Genomic DNA, 22,864 nt, shown 5'->3' on the forward strand with positions numbered 1-22,864 from the left:
TGTCGAGATTTCTTTAAAGAACCTATCTCTTCATTTTTCTTTTCTTGAATATCTTCTTTTTGCAATGACGGTATTCATTTATGAAACAAAAATCAAGAAATATATCTTAGAAAGGTAAAAAAAAAAAAATCCTAAAATAATAAGCAATAAATTCATGAGTTGATTATTCTGTGTGAAGTGCGAAGTGACTGCCTTCATTTACAGGGGCATAAATATCCAGATACAGTAAATTTATTATATTATTATAGTAGTAGTGTATTTATATACTTGCAAAATATGTTGATCCTAATTAATGCGTGAAAATCATTTTACAGCTATCCCATATGACAGCATTGAAAAAAAACAATTCCCACAGTGCACAGGGGCGTCGAAGACTCCTTGACAGATCATGTTCCCCCATGACCAACTGTTTAAATGCCATGAAGGAATCTGCAAACCTTCCTTTGGTGTTTAGATTTTTTAAATTGGGGTTTGTCATATGTTTCTCTGCAAATATGATTTTCAAATAGCGGAAACAAATTTTATCAAAGGCAGAGTCATATATCGGCCTTGTCATTTTTAAGTAATCCTTTTTAAAAAGAACAGAATTAGTTGACATAGGAAAAGCTTCCTCGTTTATTTCAGGTTGGTTATTAAAGTTCATAGCTCAATTATTTAACCAACAAATAGTTGTATTTACTTGAGATCCAGCATCCTGTCTAACAAAAAGGTGTTTGAATAGATCCTGCCAAGACCAAGACTATGAAAAGTCCAAAATTGGTTGAATTGGCTTGTAACACCAGGCAACATAAAGGTACTTCCACATTCCTAAAGGTGATGTTGTTCACTGGTGTCGTTCGGAGCCGACTAAAAACAATGCCGCAATTTTACACCCACTGTGTTCAGACCTGCTTAAAGTTAGGATCTGCAGCTGCAGCGATTCCCCTCTGGCCATGGCCTTCGCTATCACAAACTAGTTATTGGCTCAGGCAATTGTCCTTAGCCCAAGCTGTAAAGACAATATCACCGGGTAACAAAAACCGGCTGAATAATCTGGTGTCCCTTCTTGGAGTGAAGTGTAGTAATGATTCTCCAAGCCTTTGATTGGCCAATCTCTTTTTATTTTACACCAAACAAACAAATTTTGTCTCTGCTTGCTAGCTTTCTCTGTCAACATGCCAAGGGGATTGGCAGGACGGGAAGCTACAGGATGTCCAAAACATCTCACCATGTGCGTGGAAGTTAGTGGCCACCATATTGTGCTACTAGCCAATTGCCGAAAATTGTTGTTACTGTAAAGGTTTAGAGCTCATTTGTTCATTATGCTATCACAGGGCTGCAGACAAATTGATTACACTGACACACAAACATGTACAGTATCTAGGCAAACCCTCGAATACATGCTAGTTTTGTAATGGCAAGCTGGTATGATGGTGCAAAGATTTTAACGGAATCCAAAAGCCACAACGCAAAATTTGAAGCCACAACTCAAAAATAAAAGCTGGTACACAAACAACACAAGCTGCAAAAGACATTGAGCTAAAATGGAAGATGTCCTAAAATGGATGCCAGTGTGAACAGTTACTTACCCCTCCAGAATGATGCATCTTTCTGCTCCACTGCTCTCAGCTGCAAACTGAGAACAGAGGAGTGTGTAAAGACAAAAAAAGTAAGTTTGTGTCATAGATTAGTGGTTCTCAATCCATATTTGCAAGTACTCCTGCTCTCTCTGTTTTTGATGTATTTCTGTTGCACCAGATCTACTATAATTAATTGGATCTAATCAGCAGCCATTCAGTGCTGCAGAACCATAATAATAATTAATTCATGAAAGTCAGGTGCGTGACAGCAAGGTGACACACTAAAAACGGCAGCAGTACTTCAGGCATGGGATTCAGAAAAAATATAGATAATAGAGTCAGGTCTATTTCATGTGTTTAGTCCTGTTTCTCTGTTAGGCATAGTTGTAATGCCACATGCCATGATATTGATTTTGGACATTGAAAACCAATATCTAGGCTAGTTTTCTTTGAATATAAATGGGGGAAGATGCATTTTTTTCTTTGCTGTACTCTGCTCTCCAACTGCAGCAAATTTCTTTCTTACAAGACCATCAAAAGGCACACGTACAGGGAAATACGATCCTTCTCCCCACTTTACTAGGGACAAAAACATCACCTTACAGGCTCTCATCATCTTTTGCATGAATCCTCTCTCCAAGGAGAGTCTATTGTGGAAATACTCTTATTGACAGAACTAGTTTATTATTCTCTTTGCCCTATTTTCTCTTATGGGAGACACATCAGGGACAAGAACCAAAGCAATAATGCTAAATTGCCTTAATTTCTCAAACCCTCCTAAAGTTAAGTAGTCCATCTGTAGACCATGAAAAGGCTTAGATGACCTCTCATAACCGATTCCTTCAAAAACCTCAAACATTTCCCACAGAAAACTGTGATGCCAGACACTGGAGGCTTTCATCTAAGAGCAAATATCATTAGCTTCCCTGCTGCAGGCCTGTCATACTAAGCTGCTAGACAATAGAGATGCTTCACCTTTTCAAAACAGAGATCAACAGAAGTATCAGGTCTGGCTAAGTTAGTCAAAGCATTAAAAGTTTATTTTTTGGTCTAAAGCAAACTAACAAGGCGCTAAGGGTGATTGCCTGTTGCTTTATGCTGACATGTCTTAAGCTGTTATTTATAAAGCTGAAACAAACCTTATTTCACTAAGTATTTGAGTGCTAATATACCACTGACGTTTTTGTGTTTCCTGAAATTGTCATTACATTTGATCTACAAAATATGACCAAAAGAGTCTTTTTGAACAAGTCTGCTAGATTGTTTAATAAGTCAAGCTTAAAGAAGCCAGTTCGGCCTCACCTTTAACTATTTCCTAATGAAATATCAAAAAAGGTTAAGAAAAAAGGTTAAAGGTTACTGATTTCTGACTAAGCAAATCTTTTAACACATATTATTTTACCAATTCATGTTTTATTTACCTCTTCAATTTGCATAGTGAATTTGTTTGAACACACTCATATTCCAAATTCTTCAAGATGAGGAAATGTGACATCATTGTATGATTTTATCGATTATGGTTTTCAATTGGTCCTTTTTCTATGGAGTGAGAACAGGGTCAAAATGTTTCTAAACTTATAAATCTTAGTTAAAACTGAGAAAATAAAAGTTGAAACCGAAAAACTAGAAGTTGGTTTGAAAGTGAAATTTTACCATATAATCTGACAAACTAAAAAAGTAAACTTAAAATAATAAGCATTGAATCTAAATTCTTCCCCTCAGCTTGAAAAGACTCTTTTTCTTTTATTGTTTCTTTTCTTTATTGCAGTTTTAGACTTTATATTTTCAGATTCTAATCCATTTCTTTCAGTTACTGTTTTTTTTTTTTTTTTTTTTTAGTTTCAAATTACTTTTTCAGTTTTATTTATTTTATTTTATTTTTTTTTACACATTCAAATCAGTTTTTTTAACATTCAGATTTTGACCCAATCTGACCTCAGTGGGTGGGGAAATGTGACTGATGGCTTGCAGCAGCCCTGGAGAGATGTCCCATTCCGTGTTGCATTCATGGATTGTGTGAACTTCAGCTACTTGGTGAACACATTGTAGCATTTATCTGCCTTTTAGTCAAAATCCTTTAAAAAATATTACGTTAAAGACATCTACACTGGAACTGTCACTAATCATCATTCCAGAATGCATTAATATATATAAAAATAAACAGCTATTGCATAAACCACAAAACGTTCCCACGATTATGAAGTAAATTCTGCATCCGTTCACGGACAGATGGCTCTTGAACATAATTGACCCCTTTCTCACTTTATATTTTACTTTGTATACATAGTAAATTAGTTTGGAATTTCACTAGTCAAGAATTTTTAACTGAACTATGTTTACCTTAGACATGAATAATTTTGTTAATGCTTACGATTTTAATCTTTGATATCTATTATTGTAAATAAAAGTTGTGCATTAACGTTTTGAGATTCATTCCTACTTTCATTTATTGTCCTAACACACAGCCAGTTTGCAGCATTATGTATGGAAGTCTGAAAATTAACATATTTGCCACCCCCACTTGTGTGGAGATTGAATATACTGTAAAGTTATTGCATAACATAGCCATCAGCTCAACATCTACTGTTCGAACTGTATGTGCTCTCTTTCATTGCTTTTGACATGAAAACCGGGTCAGAGCTCATCTTCCTACCTGTTTCTTTTCTAAATAGAGAAACCTATGGAGCTAGTTTACCTTTAATTTTCTTAAGAAGAATGTTTTTATGGATCACTTCTTGTATGATTCTTTTGTGTGTCAGCTTCTGTCTCTTTAAACCCCCAGTTAGCCTCAGCAGAAGGCCGCCCACACTGACCCTGGTGCTGCTTGATGTTTTTTCTTGTTAAAATTTTGTTTTTCTTCTCTATTGTATCATGCTTAGTGTCTGGGATTGCTGTAGAGTAGATGAAACAATGCAAGAGAATGTCTACTGTTGTCTCATGCTCATCCATGAGAGAAACCTGCAAAGCCAAAGACTAAATGCAACCAAGTATCATTAAATAGAAACATTTTCACCAGTCTGTATAATTTTGTTTCTGTACAGTTCCTTGATATAATGTGAGTACTGAATTGGCACTATATAAATAAACTGAAAATAAAAAAAACTGAAAATTAATCATTGTGACCACTGAAACAATTCAGCTGGGGTTTAAGTTTCCTTACAAATTTCCACTACTCAGAAGTCCAAAAACTTTAAAAATGTGGTCTTAAGAAATGAATGAATAACTGCAACTATGGCAACTGTAATATATAATTTTGATTTTGCAACAGTAAGATGGCTGTTTATTTTCTGTTTTTAAAATGGATTTAGGTTTTGTTTTTTGTTCTTAATTTTTCAGCAAATACAATGCAAGTGTGGGATTATAATCAAGATTTGTATCCTTCTAGGCTTGTGGCACTATTTGTAACAAGCATAAAATCCTGGATCCAAAATCCAAGCGATACAAGGCATTGTCTATATAAGACTCAAACTCACTGCGGATCCAGACATTTGAATTGAGAAAGCTTCCTGGAGAGGTGGCGAAACGTCTTCAAATCTTGGAAACCAAGTCCAGTGGATATTATTTTTTGAATTTTTATGGAATAAAATCCTGGAATTGCTTTACATGACTTGTTTTGAATCAGCAAAGAAATGTTTAGTATTATGCAGCTTTATTCAGTGCAGCATTTAATTATTTAGTTTTTTAAAAGATAAATAGTACAAGAAAACAAGAACGGGTCAACAAGTTTGCAGTCAAATGTTTACTGTTCAAATCATTGCGTTTCATTTTATCAGTTCTGCTGCTTACGTGCATGCAGAGTTACATTTATCCAGCTAATCTCTTGGTTTACAAGACTTTGCATGATTTTCAGAAGCACTCTGCTAGAAAGTATGTAATTTATGGGCATTAATAAAACCTTGGGTGTGATCATCTTACAGATGCAAAGCAGACAAGCAAGGGGAAAAAAAAGCTGAGGGAGGGAAGTTTCGCAGGAATGGAATGAGGAAGCTGTACTCTGCTGGGTTAATTGTACAGACCCCACAGGCACTAAATAAGGATGGTTAGAATGACTGGCTAAGTGACAAATGGATGTACAAATCATCCAAATTACTTCTGAGGTTAATAAAAAAAAGAAAAATTGGCAGTCTTCCATGCTACCTCGTCAGGTACCTGGTAGTCTCTCTACTGACGCTTATCCTTTACACAAGCTCTGTTTTTGCAAGATGAAACAAGCTTAAGTGGTTGAAACTGATTAAAAACAACTTTTTGTGATGATATGATCCATGATGAGCTGACTGCTGATCCTGAGAGAGTTTTGACTGATTGTCTGAAGAGGTGGCGTTTGACCTGCAGCTGTAGAGTAAATGACTGTGGAGAGGTGCCGGTAAGCTGTCTAAACACCATGCACCTGTGATGACGGCTTCCTTGCCGATGTTCCCACAGAGAGTAGCAGCACTAAGATGAGTTGTCAGACAGTGCACAGCTGTTCACTTAATTACCTCGGAGCATGGGAAGGAGGTTAATGAAGCAGTTTGGCGATCAGAAACGAGAGACAGCCTGAATGTGCACAAAAGAAATTAGTTTTCAGCTGCTGGGACTGAGCTGAAAGCAACAGTGGTTTCAATTATTGATTGCATAAAACTGAATCACTGCAGGAATGAGGGGAGAGAGGAGACTGAAAGAGAAGAAGAGGTTAATGTGCCTTACAAGTTTGTATGTGATTTGCATATTGCTGTGTGGAGTAATTAGGGCTTATCTTCAATTTGGCTTCATTATCTATCTTTTGTCTTAGAATATGATGTTATTCCTTGTTGGAAAATGATACATTTATGTAAATGGGATACATTGGATGGATGGATGGATGGATGGATGGATGGATGGATGGATGGATGGATGGATGGATGGATGGATGGATGGATGGATGGATGGATGGATGGATGGATGGATGGATGGACAGACAAACGGATAGTTTAGTCTTTTGATATTGGTGGTCCAATGGGACTTAATTGAAATCAAATATTTTTGTTTAAGATAATTATTCTGAACAAATATTATTCATAGTGACTGAGGGCAGTTTTTTCCTTGTAGTTTTTTTTGTAAATATCATCAACTTGAGACAGTAGTTCATGTTATTTGCACAAACGTATGTCCTGCTTTAAACATTCACAAACATTCCAAATCGAACACTTTTGCATAAAAAAATAGATGTGCATAATTTTTTTTAAAACCTATGCACTCATAGCTCTAACAACAGCTGAAATCATGTTGTGTTAATTTCAAAATAGCTTCAGCTCTGTCCTTCGTTTGTGAGTATTCTGGAGTATAAAGACGACAATTAAAAACCTCCCAATGTTGCTGGACTTTATAATAATTTTGTTTGGGAATATACAGAAGCTCTCACATATTTTGGGCATCAGGCAGCATATTTTAAAGAACATGATGGTCGAGCAGATTCCAAAACAGTTTCTTGCCCATCAGACTTCTGAATAAAAAAAAACAACTAATTGTTGTCAATCATATCACAGTCTTATGTTCATATTTGAATACCATGTTTACATTTGATCACTGCTGCACTTTAAGAAATGGAAATGTAATGGGAGCTGTACAAAACCAAATTTTGTTTTGTATGCACCCTGTGTATAGAAAATCACAATAAAGTTTGTCTACGTCTAATTCTAAGTCACCTAACCAGCCTAACTAACCGAATACACTGCAAAAAAACTGAAATCTAAATAAGTAATTTTTTTTCTTGAATTGTGGAGGTATGTGAGACACTTTGCCAATGGAACAAGACAATTTACATTTAAAATAAGAAAAAAACAATTGCATAGTCGTTTTTCAAGTGCATATTATCTAATTATCTTATTTTAAGGGTAAAAAAACTCAATCCATTGCCAAATTATCTTATTTACCTACTCAAATTAAGGTTAAATACACTTAAGACATTTTTACTTATTTCCAGATTGTTTTTGCAGGTTATTTGCATTGCTTGCAATGGTAAATTCTAAAAAGTAGAATGTGTAGTTGCTGATGTTGAAGTGAATGAAATTCCATCATTTTATCTGCAGTTATCTGGTTCTGACTTACAGCTCTACGGGCTACACACGCTGAATATTTGAAACCATGACTTCACCTGTTTAAAATAAGCTATGATAAACACCTGAAACTATATGATTTATAGATTAGTTAATAATTTCAATCCTACTTTAGTAACAACTACTTTATGCCCATTGCAACTCCACATGCTTTTAGCAGGGAACTGCTTCATTGAGCAGCTGCTGTCGAAGGCCTTACATCTACAGATTCACCAAATAAACAAATCTATAATGTGTACAAAGTCTCAGTGGTAACTGTTATTAAAAGGCCACCTATTTGTCAAAACTATAGCTTCTATCATGCAATAAGTATCTGCATGGCTGACTGCATACAAAGTGTCAATGGACTCGTTCTATAACAAACCAGAGTTAGATCAGCGAGGTATGTACATTCACAGTATTCAGCACAAATATTTAAATCCTTTTGAGCTCAGCTGGCACCATCCTAAATCTAGTTTGATTAATCCTAGTTGAACTGATATATATTCAAATTGTAATATCATGAATAAATCCAAAAACTGACCATCAGCTCTCATAAACAACAACTGAATGTAAAATTCGATATTAGCAGCATAATTAAATCAAATAAGCATCATCAATTTGTTTTAAAATTAAGCTTGGTATACATTTTGCATTAACACTGCCATAACTTTAAGCTTTCATATTTTGATTAGTTATTATACTACATGCATGCCATGAGGAAGACTGAGTGTAAATATGCTGTCACTGTGTGAGTCCTTTCAGCTATTCCTTTATTCACAGCAAATCATTACAACTTGTACACCGACTTAGTTTAGTTCCAATGCATGATGTCTTTCCTAACTTAACTAGAATTCGAAAACTGGGTCCCACATATCAAAGACTTACCCTACAGACTTACCCTCCTTCACCACCGAGGGGGGAATAAGCTTTCTTTTTCATGACGCAAATGTATCATGCAAAACCCTATTTAAAAAATAGTAAAACACAATAATTAGACTTCTCTTAGGCAAACACAAAATATCAAGAATAAAAATGTGTTTACCATTTTTTAAATAGTTAATAAAAAAATATAGATATATTTATATAGATATTTCTCTATATAGAGATATATCTATATATAGATATCACATTAATGTTGTTAGATTAATATCGAGAGAAATTTACAACATAACCCCAAATCTGACTGGCAAAACCATAGAATTTTATATTCAGTTTTTGCTATTTTGGGTTTTCATGTATTTACTCAGTCTTTTAACAAGAATGAATGACAAATGATGATTTTTTTTTAGCATGTAACCCAGAAATGTTTAGAAACAACACAAATATATAGATAAAATAGATAAAGACTACAACCCTAAGCATAACAGTCAAACCAGATTGTCTGACCTCATTGTGAATATTCATACCATTATGGGGTGAATAACCCTGGCTGAATGTGTATCTGCTTAATATCTTTAATCACCTGCATCTCATTGAGGGCCCAGGACCCACTTCCACTCATTAAAATGATGGATTGAGGCATAAGGGAACGACGCCCCTCTGTTCCAAATTTGTTCTTGTTTTGAAAGGTGCTTATTAGAGACTACCTGAGGGAATGGAGGGGGGAGGGAGCTTGAGAACAGCTCAGGAGCTGCAGGAATAGGTAAAAAAGAAGGGGATTGTTGAGTACTATTTACAGCTAAATCCAATTAGTGTTGTTAAGTTAAAAGGACATCAGACTTAGACAACTTTTATTTTCATTTTTTATAAAAAGAGTGTATACAAAACGAAATTTCTTTTTGTACAGCTTTCATGGCCATTTCTTAAAGTGCAGCAGTGATCAAATAGAAAAAAAAAATGTATTTTCTGGTTTTATAAAATCCATAAATGTTACTTGATATGTGATAAGACCTGCATCTCTTCTATGTCACTTTAGAGTTTTTACCAATTAGTCATCTTTGAAATACACTGGTTGCACATGTATAAACTCAAGGGTAACAGATTATAGGAGTAAACTACAAAAGGCACATTATAGATTTTTGATTAGTAAAAACTAATGCTCTAATTTGTTTGATAACCACTTAAAACCATTAAAAAGTACACAGGTTTGTGATATAAATGTAAAAAAAATTGTAATAGCTTTCCAATGCATTCCATTTTGTCAGAAAAAAAAGATAAAAAAATATGTTTTTTGTAATATAAAAATAAGCTAGTCCTGCAGTAGGTGGATAATAAATCCCAAAGGTTTTAACACATCTATAGATCATTTAGGAGGTTAGCAATATTCATTAGCTTCTCAAAACAGGACTTCCACTCCAGTCCTTTGTGACTCAGGCTTGAGCGAGAGAAGGTATCTGTTTTTTCTTCTTCACCGATGTTTGAATGAGCCTTGACAGACAGTGTCGACGTTAAAGACTCCCAAAGGCCAGTTCATTGCCTCTGAGAGAAAAGGCAGTGGGCAGGTTAGATGTAATAAACTGGAACAAATGGATTTCAGGGACCAATTAGAATAAAGCCCTTTGAAGTCTATCTTTGATGACAGTGTCATCGCCTGATTTAACAGGTATTTTGTTTTGTCCAATTAGCAGCTTTTCTTGAACAGACGAAGGTCGGCATTGGCTCTTATGTAACCTCATTGAAGCCTCTTTAGACTTGGCAGCGATGTAGACCTGCTGAAATAAACATGGAATCTTTTTACTGTTGGTTTTTCGGCCTCTATTTCTCCAAATGCCTTTATAAAGTCACAAGACATGGTAATGTACTGAGTAATGAGGAGCACTCTCTAACTAACATTACTGTTAACTAACTGTTTAGTAGTTCTTCCAGGTATCCCAATAGTTGTTACCTCGACAATGTTTCTGAAGTACCTTGTGTTCAATTTTTTAGTTGTCAGTACATATTATTGAAAATGCTTTAAAAATAATGTTCTTAATTTCTTTGTGGGTTCATCAGAACTCAGAATATTTAGTTAAAGGTTTTTCAAAATGTTTGTGTAAAAACATGTCAGACTTTTATTGTCTAATATTTACAATATTAACAAACATTAAATTATATTACAGTGACTTTACATAGGTAGCCTATTTGAAAGTGCTATGAACAAATGCTAAAAATAACATGATGAAAACTAAGTTAAAAAAAAAAACTAATAGATATATACATGTGCTGCTCAGTGGAACAGTGGGTAGCACTTGCTACCTTGCAGCAATAAGGTTCTGGGTTTGATTCCTTGGGGTCTTTCTGCATGGAGTTTGCATGTTCTCCCTGAGCATGCGTGGGTTCTTTCGCTCGTTGACAGTTGGAGATAGGCACCAGCACCCCTTGCAACCCCACTTGGGATAAGCGTGATTGAAAATGGATGGATGGATATATATACATATAAATATCATGTCTAACTGACAAAAAAGGAGCACCCCAGAACCTCAGATTCTTTGTCTTAATTTCTTGGATTTAGATCAGGGCTTAGATTTTCTAAATGGAAAACAGGGTCTATTTTTCTACTTAAGATAAATGGAAACATTTGACAAATGACAAAAAGAAAGGTTTTAGTTTGAAGTTTTTATTCACTTTTTTTTTTTTACTTTACGAAACAAATGATTGCAGATGTCCTATGAATAAACAACAGCACCCTTTCTTCTCGAGACAGGGTTTAATCAGCCCCTTTGTGTGAAGAAAAGCGAATCCTCTTGCCCAATTAATGCCTCTCCAGATTCCCAAAGTGACATGTTTCCTGTATTTGACATTCATTTAAGTGCATTCGTAGGCAAAAGAACCATTCTGATTAATGTGCAATAACTGATCTTATGGTCATTGTGAAAACGGTATTTACATTGCAGCCATGACTCACATTAACTGTCTTTTATCACTTGAGCATCATCAGAGCTGGAGATGGCGACAATCCTAATGTGGGGAGTCTTGTTTCAAGCACAGCCTTCGTAAACAACAAACTTTACCAACATCATCAGGATTAACTACTCTTTCTGTCTTACTTTTTAGCCTCCAAGTAAGACGAAAAGGTTAATAGATAAAATGGTTTAAAATAAAGTTTAGTGATTGTGCTTTTAAAACCAAAGTAAAACAAATAAACATTGATAACAACACAGGACATAACAGTGCATTACAAAAAATGAACAAACAAAACAATCCCAAAGTGGCACTTTTTTTGTTGGGGGCAGCTAAATAATATAGCATTTTACAACATGGATGGAAATTATAAAATTTTATTTACTGGCATAATAAAATTAGATCTTCAAAACAAAACAAGGAAGACCATTTGAGGTACCACATTGGGCAAAACAGAAAACATTACATAGACACATATATTTACAGACAGTTTACCCCTTCCTGTATGCAGCTGTTTACAGTAACATCTCACTGTACGGGCTCTCTGAAGTTCTTGTCAGGCAAGCTGAGTTATGTCAACATCTGGAGCAGACTTTCACTGCATATTGCATTGGAATCCAACATAAATATACCACTGTGTATTCTTATTTTTAATGCATCATTCGTAAAACATCACACTTCCGTATAACAAAAAACAAGAGAAGAATGGGCAAAGAAATGATAAGTTAGGAGGCGGATAACATTGGTCTGTTTTTTTTTTTTCAGATGTAAAGAAACACATATGATGTATACAGTATAATGGCAGCCAACATGATGGTGAAATACTGAGATATTTAAAATTGTAAGAGAAAAAATGGTGCTCCACTGCTAGGAAAATCTAAACAGTTCCTCCTTTTCATTCTGTCTTCTTCAGCTTTCTAGCATCTAGAGGAGAAAGAAAGGATACTGTTTATTTTCAAAGACAATATCAGCATGTTAAAGTTAATTAGTTTAGCATCTATACATATTTAATAACTATAGTCATATTAATTTATATTCAACCATCACACGCTATTATAAGTGGCCTTTGACCTTAAAGTGCATCATGAAGTAATCAGTGCTTGTTTGTCATTATGGCACTAACTCTTTACTTATTCCTTCAGACCCAACAAAAATACAGCTATTATCTGCAGAAATATTTGTGATGGATGATGTATTTTCATAGTTGTTATTCTAATTGTACATTCCAACAAAACTTGCTTTGTGTATTTAACTCTTTATCCTCAGGAAACAAATAGAACTCCGAAAAGCAGGGTGAGCAAGCATGTACATTTAACCACAGAAACAACAGATCTGCTTGCTTCGTCTCACACTAACTAAATGAAAATTTAATGTTTCATGCTTCCAGTGGCGCAAAAGTGTCTTTCATATACAATGAAGTAAATATTAGTTAAAATAAAACAAGCCTTTCTAGGTTAAGCTACTCTGAAAGAATTGGAACCAGTGGCCTGGGTTCAATTTACATAAAATCATGGGAAAGGAAATCCTTAATTTGTCAGAGAAAGAAAGAAAAAAAAATCTATACAGACTTTCTGTGCAGTGTGAACATGGTATATTTATGCAACCAAGAGGGACGGTGAAAAACAAAGTTACCCTTAAGTAAGTGAGATTTTTGTGCGCTTGGATATCAACCCAGTATTTCGGTTAACGCTGTAACTCCAATGTTTGCAGCATTTGGATCGGCAAGTAAATACGCTTTTATTTCTGGCCTTGTGATATAAGAGAGAAACAGAGAGATACTGTATCTCCAACACGCTGGTAGAAACTGCCAAATCTGCAGGTTTTAGCAGGATGTAATTGTACTATCAGTTAAGGCAAAAAGAACCCACCTCTTTACTTCAGATTTTTACAATTTAAGAAGTTTATAAATAAATATATTCATACAGTTGTGCTTAAAAGCTTACATACCCTTGCATTAAAATCAGAAATAAATCAGCAGCCAGTAAAATTAATTAAAACTGACAAAAGTAATAATAAATAAAATAAAAATAACATTGATTTATTCAAAATCAATGTAATTTTTTTAATTTTTCATAATTTTTATTTATTATTACTGTTTTGTATGATTTCCATTTTTATAATATTTTGTTATTTTTGCTTTGTCAATTTTAGCTTATTTAACTGGCTGCTGATTGTTTTCTGTCTTTAACTGAAATGTATGTAAACTTTCAAGCACAACTGTACATATATATAGGACAAGAAATTAAATAAAAGAGGAGTAGTCTAATAGTTTTTCCTATGACTTTATATCTCCTCTGTATTTCATTTTCAATCTGTCAACCCTAAACTAATAAAATAATCTATATACAAATGGAATGGAGTCGGAATCTGAGCTGTTTTTTCTCCCGTTAGATTTGATGAAAAATGTTTGACATCATTTCGTACCTCCAGTTCTTCCTCTCCTTGGTGGAAAGCTACAGAGTTGTTGACAGTCATGTCTCCAGGGTTCCTGCGTGTCCCTTCCCCTCTTCGCCGCCCCCCCGAGCCCCTAGAGGACATAGAGCTCGAGGAGCTTGGATCTCTGGGGCTGTTGACTGTTGGGAACTGTGGTCGGCTATATGGCAGAATGTCCTCTGGACCTTTTGGAACAACAGAATTGGAGGACTTTATATTTAAGAAACAGAGATGAGCTACTAAATAAGACAACTGGCCACAGACAGCGTTATGTTAGCACCTATGTTCTGCCGTGGTTTGTTGGCAGTGCTGCTCTCAGGTTTATTCCCTTTCCCTCCAGGAGCAGTCTTTTGTCTATCCTGAGCGTCTTTACGTTCAGATGAGCTGGTTCTGGGGTCTGAGCCTTCCTGTGGCCGATAGCCACCTCCCCGCTTGTCTGGACCTTCCCCCGCTTTGGGGGAAATTACTCCCCGACCCTCCAGTGCTGTCTTGGAGGGATGTGTGGGAGACTTGAGCACTGCTGGAGGAGGAATGGGTGGAGGAGGGAGATCTGGTAGATAAACATAGAAAGTGACAGCATATCAACCAAATGATAAAAAGTGTTTTTTAAAAGAAATGAACAAGGCTATGCACCCTTGAAAGTCATTGTGTATTATCAGTCACCCAGTTGTATCGCAACTACAAGGTGATGCACAAAAACGGCAGTAGTGTGTGTACAAATGTTGACCAGAAAGACTTTAGAGCAGACAATAAACAGAACGGATGACAGTGAAGCCATATCAAGGCAGAGTTATGAGATTTGAGCAGGAGGCAGGAAAGGGGAAAAAAGAAGGGAGTGTCTGATGGTCAGCAGCTTGCTCAACTTCCCGCGTCGATGAATCAGTGCTACCTGTCCTTGAGCCATTATTCATACAAAAGCTGCCAAGCCTTCAAGCCTGGCCTATCGCACATCACACAGCCATCTAAGCAAAACACGAGCACAAAGCCTCACCTATCTACAATCGATAGCCTTTGATCTTTGGATCACCATCAGGGAGGGTTTTGTCAGCGACAAGATTTTTAATCCACACAAGAACTAAAATTAATAAATAAGGATGTTTGTCCTGCTGGCCAATCACAGATTGTGTTTAAGTCTTAAGAAAAAGGTATGATCTTTTTTACAATAGATAGTTGTAATAGAAATGGGCATTTATAGCTTCTCATTAGCATAGTTTCCATACTAATACACTAAACGAGGATATGCTCATTGGTACTAAAGGTAACATCAGACATGTTGATGCCTATTGTTGCTAATATGCAACAAACCCTTTGTTTTACATATAAAGCCAAGAAAACATTAACATTCCACTATAGTAGTGCAAGTTATAACATATTCAGTGTGGAACTAGGAACCCTTGGCAAGGTCTTGCTTCTGTTATGACTGGTTTATAACGGTGTGTTATCAATGACTTTTATGAATGTTCTCACAAATTAGTTATATACTTATATCTTTATTTATTTTAAAATAAGACAATTTGAAGGTCCTCCAATTTGGTGTCAGTGGTCATGGATGGGTTTAGGGTTATTTTTTGGGGTTATGACATAGAAAGAGTTAAAAATGACTGGAAATCAATGGAATTCAATTGGAGTCAATACATGGTCCTTACTAGATATAGCAACACCATGCCTGGGTGTGTGTTCGGGGGGATGATGGGTTAGGTGGGGTGGGGGGTGCGGTTAGGGGTGAATATCATACAGCCCAGAAGTACTGGCAGCATTTTTTTTTAAATATTTGCCATTTGCCATCTCTCCAGGGTTCTGCTTCAGTCAGAGTCCGATCAATGTCAATGTCTGTGAGCTATAGCTCACTACAATGGTGAAGTGCTGTGTCTGTTAGATTTATGAGGGAATATCAGGGAGGACAGTGTTCAGGTCTGGAAAAAGTGTCTGTTTGAGCACGCCAAGGAGGATGAATCCACGAGACTGGTGGTTAATTAAGCAGGCAAGACTGAGACAAATCAGAAGAGAGAGGAATGGTTTTCTTCAGGGAGTGGGCAGAGAAATGCATTAGAGTCAAACACAATATGAATCATGGGGGAGAAGAACTTGAGTATTCTTTATCAAGTGTGCAAAGATCAGTAAAGTGACCAGGTCAAAGACAGGGAGCCCCTTTGGTCGAAAGGGATTAACAGGATGCTTGACTTAATGAGTTTATTTTTTTCATAGCTTCTCTAACCTAATTCATCCAGCAGGTAAACTAAGATAATTTTTTGTAAAGTCATAGTGAAGGAACAGCTGCATTACAGAAAAAAAAATTAAAAAGGTACTTCCAAAAACTGAAATAAGAATTATTTAATTGCAGTAAAAAGCAACACTTACTCACAGATTCCTTTTACCAAAATGTGATGACTTAAGCAATTATGAGGAAGACTTTGAACTTGCAACTATGTGGTGTAGCAAAGACAAACAGCCTGTGCCAAATTTGAGATATTAAGGATGTCCAATTAATTTAACCTCACTATATTCTAGCTATCATGTAGATGCAGAACTCTAAACACTGTCTTAGCAATGATGCTTAGTATATTTCGCCATGTTGGACAACTTACATGTCTAGAATCATCATGTTTGCAGGACCATAATATAACATTTATGTTAAAAACTCAGTTTTCTATAGTCTTGCACAATGTAAAAGTTTTCTAAATAATGGAATTTTAAGTCTTCACTAGCTATGAACTTGAATCAAAAATGTACAGACACATGCTTATAAAATATCACTGCATGTTCAATGAGTAATGACTTTCAGTTTTTCACGAGATTCCTCCGTATTGAGATGTACCTTTCCACATGAAAATATATTTCACATCGAAGATGACTATATGTCTCTTTTGTTCTAAATGCCAATAAGCACATTTCCCTCACCTATCACCTCAGCAGCAGTATTCTAGACCACAGACAGGTTATGTGGGGTGGCTGAGTGGTTTGGGGCTGGGGGATGGGGGAGGCAATAACCTCCAAATGAAAAACAATCCATTTAGATCAAATGCAATCAGCAAAAGGACTGATACACAGAACTGCAGAGCTGTCAGTCCACACCCCTCCCTGCTCAAACAAAGACAGAAGAGAGCATGAGGAGAGGAGGGCGGGATGGAGAGATCACTATAAAGGGAGGGGCAGAGGACATGTAGGGATATACGGATGATGGTGGGAGGTGGGGGTTTGGTGGGGTGGTGGATATTCTGCAGTGATATAGCTGGTCTGGCTCCCAGTGAGTTGGATATTAAATCTCCCTGTCAAGTGCTTCCAACACTCAAGGACACCTGACACTAAACGGGGGAGCCAGCTCTGGGACTACACACACTGTGCACACCAGAGGAAATGTGTGTGAACACCAGCATACAGATTCATCTTAAAAAAATGACCCTTCCACATGATCAAAGCAGGAAGTTATAATATAAGAGTACTCTTCCATCGGAAGGTCTGAGTGTTTAAAAATGACACCATAAAAAGTCAGTCGTTCTTTCAGTTAACAAGGTTAAAGCTATTCCTTCCATGTAAAGCTCTTCTATTATTTAGCCTATTAAAGTTAAGGTGGCCATTCATATTACCCAGATCCATTTCCTCAGAGGCCAGAGTGGAGATCTGCCCCACTGTTAACATTGCCAAACTGGGCAGAACTCCCACAGGACAGATCTGCCTTCCCATCACGGCCCTGTGCTGCAGCCCAACACTTGCCTGCTCTTCTAAAGCAGTGCCAAAGATTAAGAGGAATGCCAATCAAGCATGTGCATAAACACACACAAGAAGATGATTACCACTCTGGCTCTCAGCATGCCTATACTCCATCATTTGCACACAACAAGTCACAGTTAACACTGTTTTTTTTTTTCCTGTTTTAGGGGAATCAAGAGGCACACAGACACAAAATGCTGATCTGTGTTCTTGAGGATTAGAGCATAGCTGCTGCTTTTGTCAACTAAAAGAAAGAGTTACTATTGTACTGGTGAATTTGACTAAAAATATAAAACAAAAAGAAATTCTTAACTAAATGTAGTTTCCACTCAAAAAAAAAACAACAACATTTCAGTTCAGAGAATGGCCCCCAATTTCTAAACATGACTTTAATAAAAGTTAAATGCTACAAAATCAGAAATGATACTCATGTTTACTGCAGTAAATCCATGATTTACTTTTTTGATAAGCGGAATAAAGACAGCATAAATAAAAATGTGTTTCTCCCAAGATATGTGCTTCCATAAACTCATCTCTTTGCAAGAATTGGAAAAATAATTCTTAAATGGTTATTTATAATGGCAGTAGTGCAATTAGAGGTAAACTAAAGGCTGTGTGCAAAATAAAGGTAGCTGAATGGTTTTGTCATTATTGACTTTGTTTCAGTACATTATTACTCTTAACTTTAATTTGGCTTTGCGTGACTTTTATTTTATCTGAGATATGACAAGAAACTGAGGCACACATTTCTATGGCAATAGGCTGTATGGAATGAGCAGGATGGATAAGAGTGCAAAAAAATAGCAAAGAGTGGCATTATAGGGTCACAAAGTCTTCATGAACGCTATAAGTCTACATCTAGTTAACAAACATTTATTTTGGAGGGATTTCATCAGAGACATAAATGTTTTCCTGACATCTTCCTGGAACTGTGTGCGTTGGTCACAAAGTGAGCTTTTTTGCCTTCAAGTGCTTCTGATTTTGGCTTAAAATAAATATGTGATATGCGCTGAGCACCTTACAGCGACTCTCAAGCATGGCGTGGGGTGTGCAAAACTGTGAACCCTGGGAACCTTGCAAGAATGCATGGATTTAAAAATAACAAAAAAAATAAGGTTGATGGTTTGTTATTAGGTATCTTAGCATGTTCACAATCCAAAATATTATACCAAATTAAACAACAAATGGTCATAAAGTCATAAAGTTCTTTCTGACTGGGGGGCAAAAAAAAATATTGCTAATCAAAGGGGGGCCAGCAAGAAAGAAAAATGGGAACCTTTGGTGTAGGAGAAGATTAAACGCAAATAACAAATAATAAACCAGTTCTGTGTTCTTATCTTATCAAATAAATAGTTGTTTTTTTTTACCTTCATTAAAGACCTCACGTCGCTGGCTGCCTGGATGTCCTGCAGGGTGCTGTTTTTGCCTCTTTGGAGGCCTCCTGTGAATAGCTGCCATACTCATATTACTATCTGTAGACACTGGGCTGCCAGGACGATGGCCTGACTGGTTTATTTGGTATTTTCGCACTGTAAAAAAATAAAGATTGCATTGAATTTCAGACTTACATCAAATTTCTTAAACCAATGGCCCCTGTCAAAGCAGCTGAGCTTACCTGAAGCTCCTCCTACTTCCTGGCCTTGTGGACTAGGGTACTTTGCCACCCTCAGCCCTGAATACTCTGCGGCTGCAGCAACTGCTTGAGCAAAGTCCGCGTCTGTGAAGAAGGAGCCATCTGATGAGCTGATTGCACTTGATCTCCCCGAGGAGACATTATCCTCCTCAGAGGCAGACCCCCATCCGTTTATCATGGAGCCCGTCACCGAGCTCTCCAGGTCACCCATGCTGGACGCAGGCGTCTGCTCAAGTCCTCTTATTAGCAACCTCCTTGCTTGCATCTGGGGTTGGTGAGGGTGTGTGTGGGGGTGGGTATGGTGGTAGTGCATTTTGGCCACTTCTGCGTCCGTTTCACCATCCTCCTCCTCCTCTTCCTCCAGTATATCCTCCTCCTCCTCCAGACCGTCAGTGTCCAAAGCCAGAGGGCTGCTGATATACCCATATGTGTGTGAAGGGGAGAGGGGCCTTGGAGGAGGTGGAGGGCTCACACCATGGCGTCTTAAAAAAAAAAAAAAAAAAAAGAAACTATTTAGCTTTTCATAATATACTTAACATTTTGGATTAGATTATTTATATTATATTATTGAATTATATTTATTATATGGAGTAATTTTCATTATGTTCTAAGTGAAACCAGGCATGCTTCATTTCGAACAATATTATATTAGAAATATGATATATGCTGAGTTAAGAACACTCAAATAGAGAAGCATTCAAAATTCAGTTGCTGAGAGAAATCAACAGATATTTGGCCCTGATCTGTGAAAAGCTGATAAAAAATGTGGCTATGTGTAGTATGGAGTAGTGGCAGCCTTTTGGGAATTGCTGGAAATCAGAATGTAAGCAATCAGATTCTGACTTTTACAGTTATTGTAAACTATGTTAATTGCCATGCAAATTGTAAAATATAAGCCCTTTGACTTTGTTTTATTGTGGTTACTAAGGCTGATCAAAGTTTCTGTTAACATATAACAGGTTACAATAAATTTAGATGTAATTATTTTTATTCATACACAAATTGTGCCAATTCATTAAGTTATTTGTTCTAATCTATAGAAAAAACCCTGATTCATACAGTGTGCTACTACCTCTGTTCCTGATTATAATGCTGGTAATTATTGTAACAGAACAAAACCTAGTCAACCGAAATCAGCTTGGCGGAGTTTAACTGCATAAAAAGCAGCAATTATTGAATAATTTGTAAGAATATCTTATAAAGGCTTCACATTATTGATGTTTCTTTTAAATAAGAGTAAAGGATGTGGCCGCTTTACAACTACACTGCAGGTCATCAATATTATATATATGACATTTAATAAACAGGATATATCTTAGATGTCCTTCTGGCTTATTATAAACACTTTCCTTTTAGTTTAAAAAATGAAATGTAACAAATGACTCCCTGGAAGGTAAGAAATCATCCAAAAGGCCAAAATGTGCTTTTGAAAAATGGCTGACAGCGCAACGTGATATATAAAACCTAGAGTTAATGGACTAAATCATGACAAACAGCTATGAATTTTAAATATACTGGATGGATCTTTAAAATAATGTTTGTGGAACACCACTCTGACTGTTCCTCTTTAGAATAGCATTATGGCATACAGTGTCTGCTCTCATGCAGGCATACCTGCGTTCATGACTGTCTGATGCATCCTGAAGCATGGGTTGCATCTCCTCCTGGGGAGAGGGGGTGAGAGTGGCTGTGGACTGATGGCTGTAGGACACAGCAGCAGGGGAAGAGGCTGCCCCGCGTACGGGAGGAGTGGGACCCCTCTCCATCTCCTCCTCCTCCTCCAGCTCATCTGGTTGCAGGTACATGTGAGAGGGGGGCATGGGGCACTGCATGTCATGATCATAGCTGTCAGAAGACGTAAACAGGGCTTGTTAGCTACATATCAGTTAATGACAGTTAATGCAGCAGCTGATAAAAATTCACAAAATATTCAACAATATATATTTATGTTGTCCTTTTCATAACTTCGCATAAACCTAGCTCCGAAAGATGAAAACTGAAAGGACAAAATAATCTGAATTAACGCAAAAAACATGAGAAAGAAATAAAATAGAAATGCACAGTAAAATGTCTATCAATTTCATATTCCAGTTGATATCATCAGTGCACAACTGGTCTGAAACCCGAAAAATGGTGACAAAATGATAGTTGAGGTAGAAATTGTTAGGGGGACAAGACTAGAATTTAGCTAATTTCTGAATCAGATATAAGATTTAAAGGAAAGTAAGAATCAATGCTGCAGGCTTCAGTAAAATCTGTAGACTTTTGGAACCTATAAGATTAAGTCTGAAAAACCTAGCATATATGAAAAAGAAACCTTTGGTTCACTGCTAATACTCAATTTTCACTTAGTTAAATATAAATAAAATTCAAGTCCTGGGTCGAGATCAATGAATGAGGATATTTGTAATGCCCTTCCTTACGGAACTAGCTAAGCAATGGAAAAGCAAAATGTTTCTGCGAATAATAAAGAGATTTTATTTCTGCAATTATCCAGTCCAAAAAATACTGCTTTTACTGTACATGTAACTTTCCTTCAATGAAAGCTTTGTTATTTTGTCACACTGTCAAAACCTACAGATTTTCAACAAAAACACAAAATGAATGAATACCATATTTATTTCTCAAAAGAAGCTAAGTTGCATATAGACATAATAAATTGCCCTCAGAGACGAGTATAGCAAATCTTTACATATTTAGGATATTTAAGGCCTCAAATTTAAATGATTACATATAAGACTTATGGAAAAGGAAACCAAGGAGGGGGGGGTTACTGCTCCTTTAAGAAGCAGATACCACACTCAGCTTTCTTTGTGTAATGCACATTTTACTCCTCTGGCATTTTATACCTTCAAAGTTCTGGCTGTTTTGTAGATGACCTATTATAAAGTACATTTGACACAGGAGATCTATTTGTACCTGCCTTTGGGATTTTATTTTGTTTTATTGGCAAATGAGGAAATTAACCCAGAGCTTTGAGATGGTATAAATTTGACTGTTATAGAACATCAGAAAAAGGTTTACAAGGAAAAGCAGGATGAGATTGCTAACCACAATGCTCCAAATGAAACCTTTGTAAAAAAAAAAATGAAAAGAAGAAAAAAGATGAATAAATGAACCCACATTGATCTGACTGTGTTTTTACCTTTCCTCCATAGAGAGGGAATACTCCTCAGTGCTCCGCACTGGGGCTGGGTTTGCAGGAGGAGGGGGGAGAAGGTCAGCCCAATTCATTGGGCTTTGTTTGGCTAGTCTGGGGGTGCGCATCCCCTTCTTATGACCCTGACTCCCTGTTAAAAAAATAAAAAGGACACCCAGTCAGTAAAAACAAGCCTTCAGATGCACATCTGCAAATTCAAAGGAAGAACATTTAATCAGGAATGGAAACTAAAGGAAAATTGATGACAGATAAAAGGAACATTTTAATGGCTCACAGAAAAATATAGTTATTGAAATCGTATTGCTTTGGAAAGAAAGCAGTGAGACCAGTCTGTTTCCCTTAAAGACGTTTAAGTCGATACTAGGAGAAAAGGTATCAAGAAAACTGTACAAAACGGGTCCAATTAAAGGCAAGCTATTAAAATAGTGAACCAATGAGCTGTGATGTGCAAGGAGCAGTAAGGGCCTCTTCCTAATGGTTTGAACTTCAAATGTAA

General features: G+C 36.5%; 1 protein-coding gene across 3 annotated transcripts in view; it reads right to left on the reverse strand.

Moving 5' to 3' along the window:
• Nucleotides 1-11,134: 11,134 nt before the first annotated feature.
• The window catches only part of robo1 (roundabout, axon guidance receptor, homolog 1 (Drosophila)), a 169,924-nt gene continuing 158,194 nt past the window's right edge, over nucleotides 11,135-22,864 (reverse strand). For all 3 annotated transcript variants that reach the window (XM_038292000.1, XM_038291999.1, XM_038291997.1), the window contains 7 exons: nucleotides 22,354-22,498; nucleotides 20,823-21,053; nucleotides 19,191-19,690; nucleotides 18,943-19,104; nucleotides 14,148-14,417; nucleotides 13,859-14,052; nucleotides 11,135-12,358 (listed from right to left, as the gene is read on the reverse strand). In XM_038292000.1, coding sequence (XP_038147928.1) covers nucleotides 12,344-12,358; nucleotides 13,859-14,052; nucleotides 14,148-14,417; nucleotides 18,943-19,104; nucleotides 19,191-19,690; nucleotides 20,823-21,053; nucleotides 22,354-22,498 — 1,517 coding nt within the window. In that variant the 3' untranslated portion in view covers nucleotides 11,135-12,343. The remainder of the gene's footprint in view (nucleotides 12,359-13,858; nucleotides 14,053-14,147; nucleotides 14,418-18,942; nucleotides 19,105-19,190; nucleotides 19,691-20,822; nucleotides 21,054-22,353; nucleotides 22,499-22,864) is intronic.

Source organism: Cyprinodon tularosa, unplaced genomic scaffold (genome assembly GCF_016077235.1).
Source record: "Cyprinodon tularosa strain WSP-4 unplaced genomic scaffold, ASM1607723v1 ctg305, whole genome shotgun sequence".
NCBI classification, from domain to species: Eukaryota; Metazoa; Chordata; class Actinopteri; order Cyprinodontiformes; family Cyprinodontidae; genus Cyprinodon; species Cyprinodon tularosa.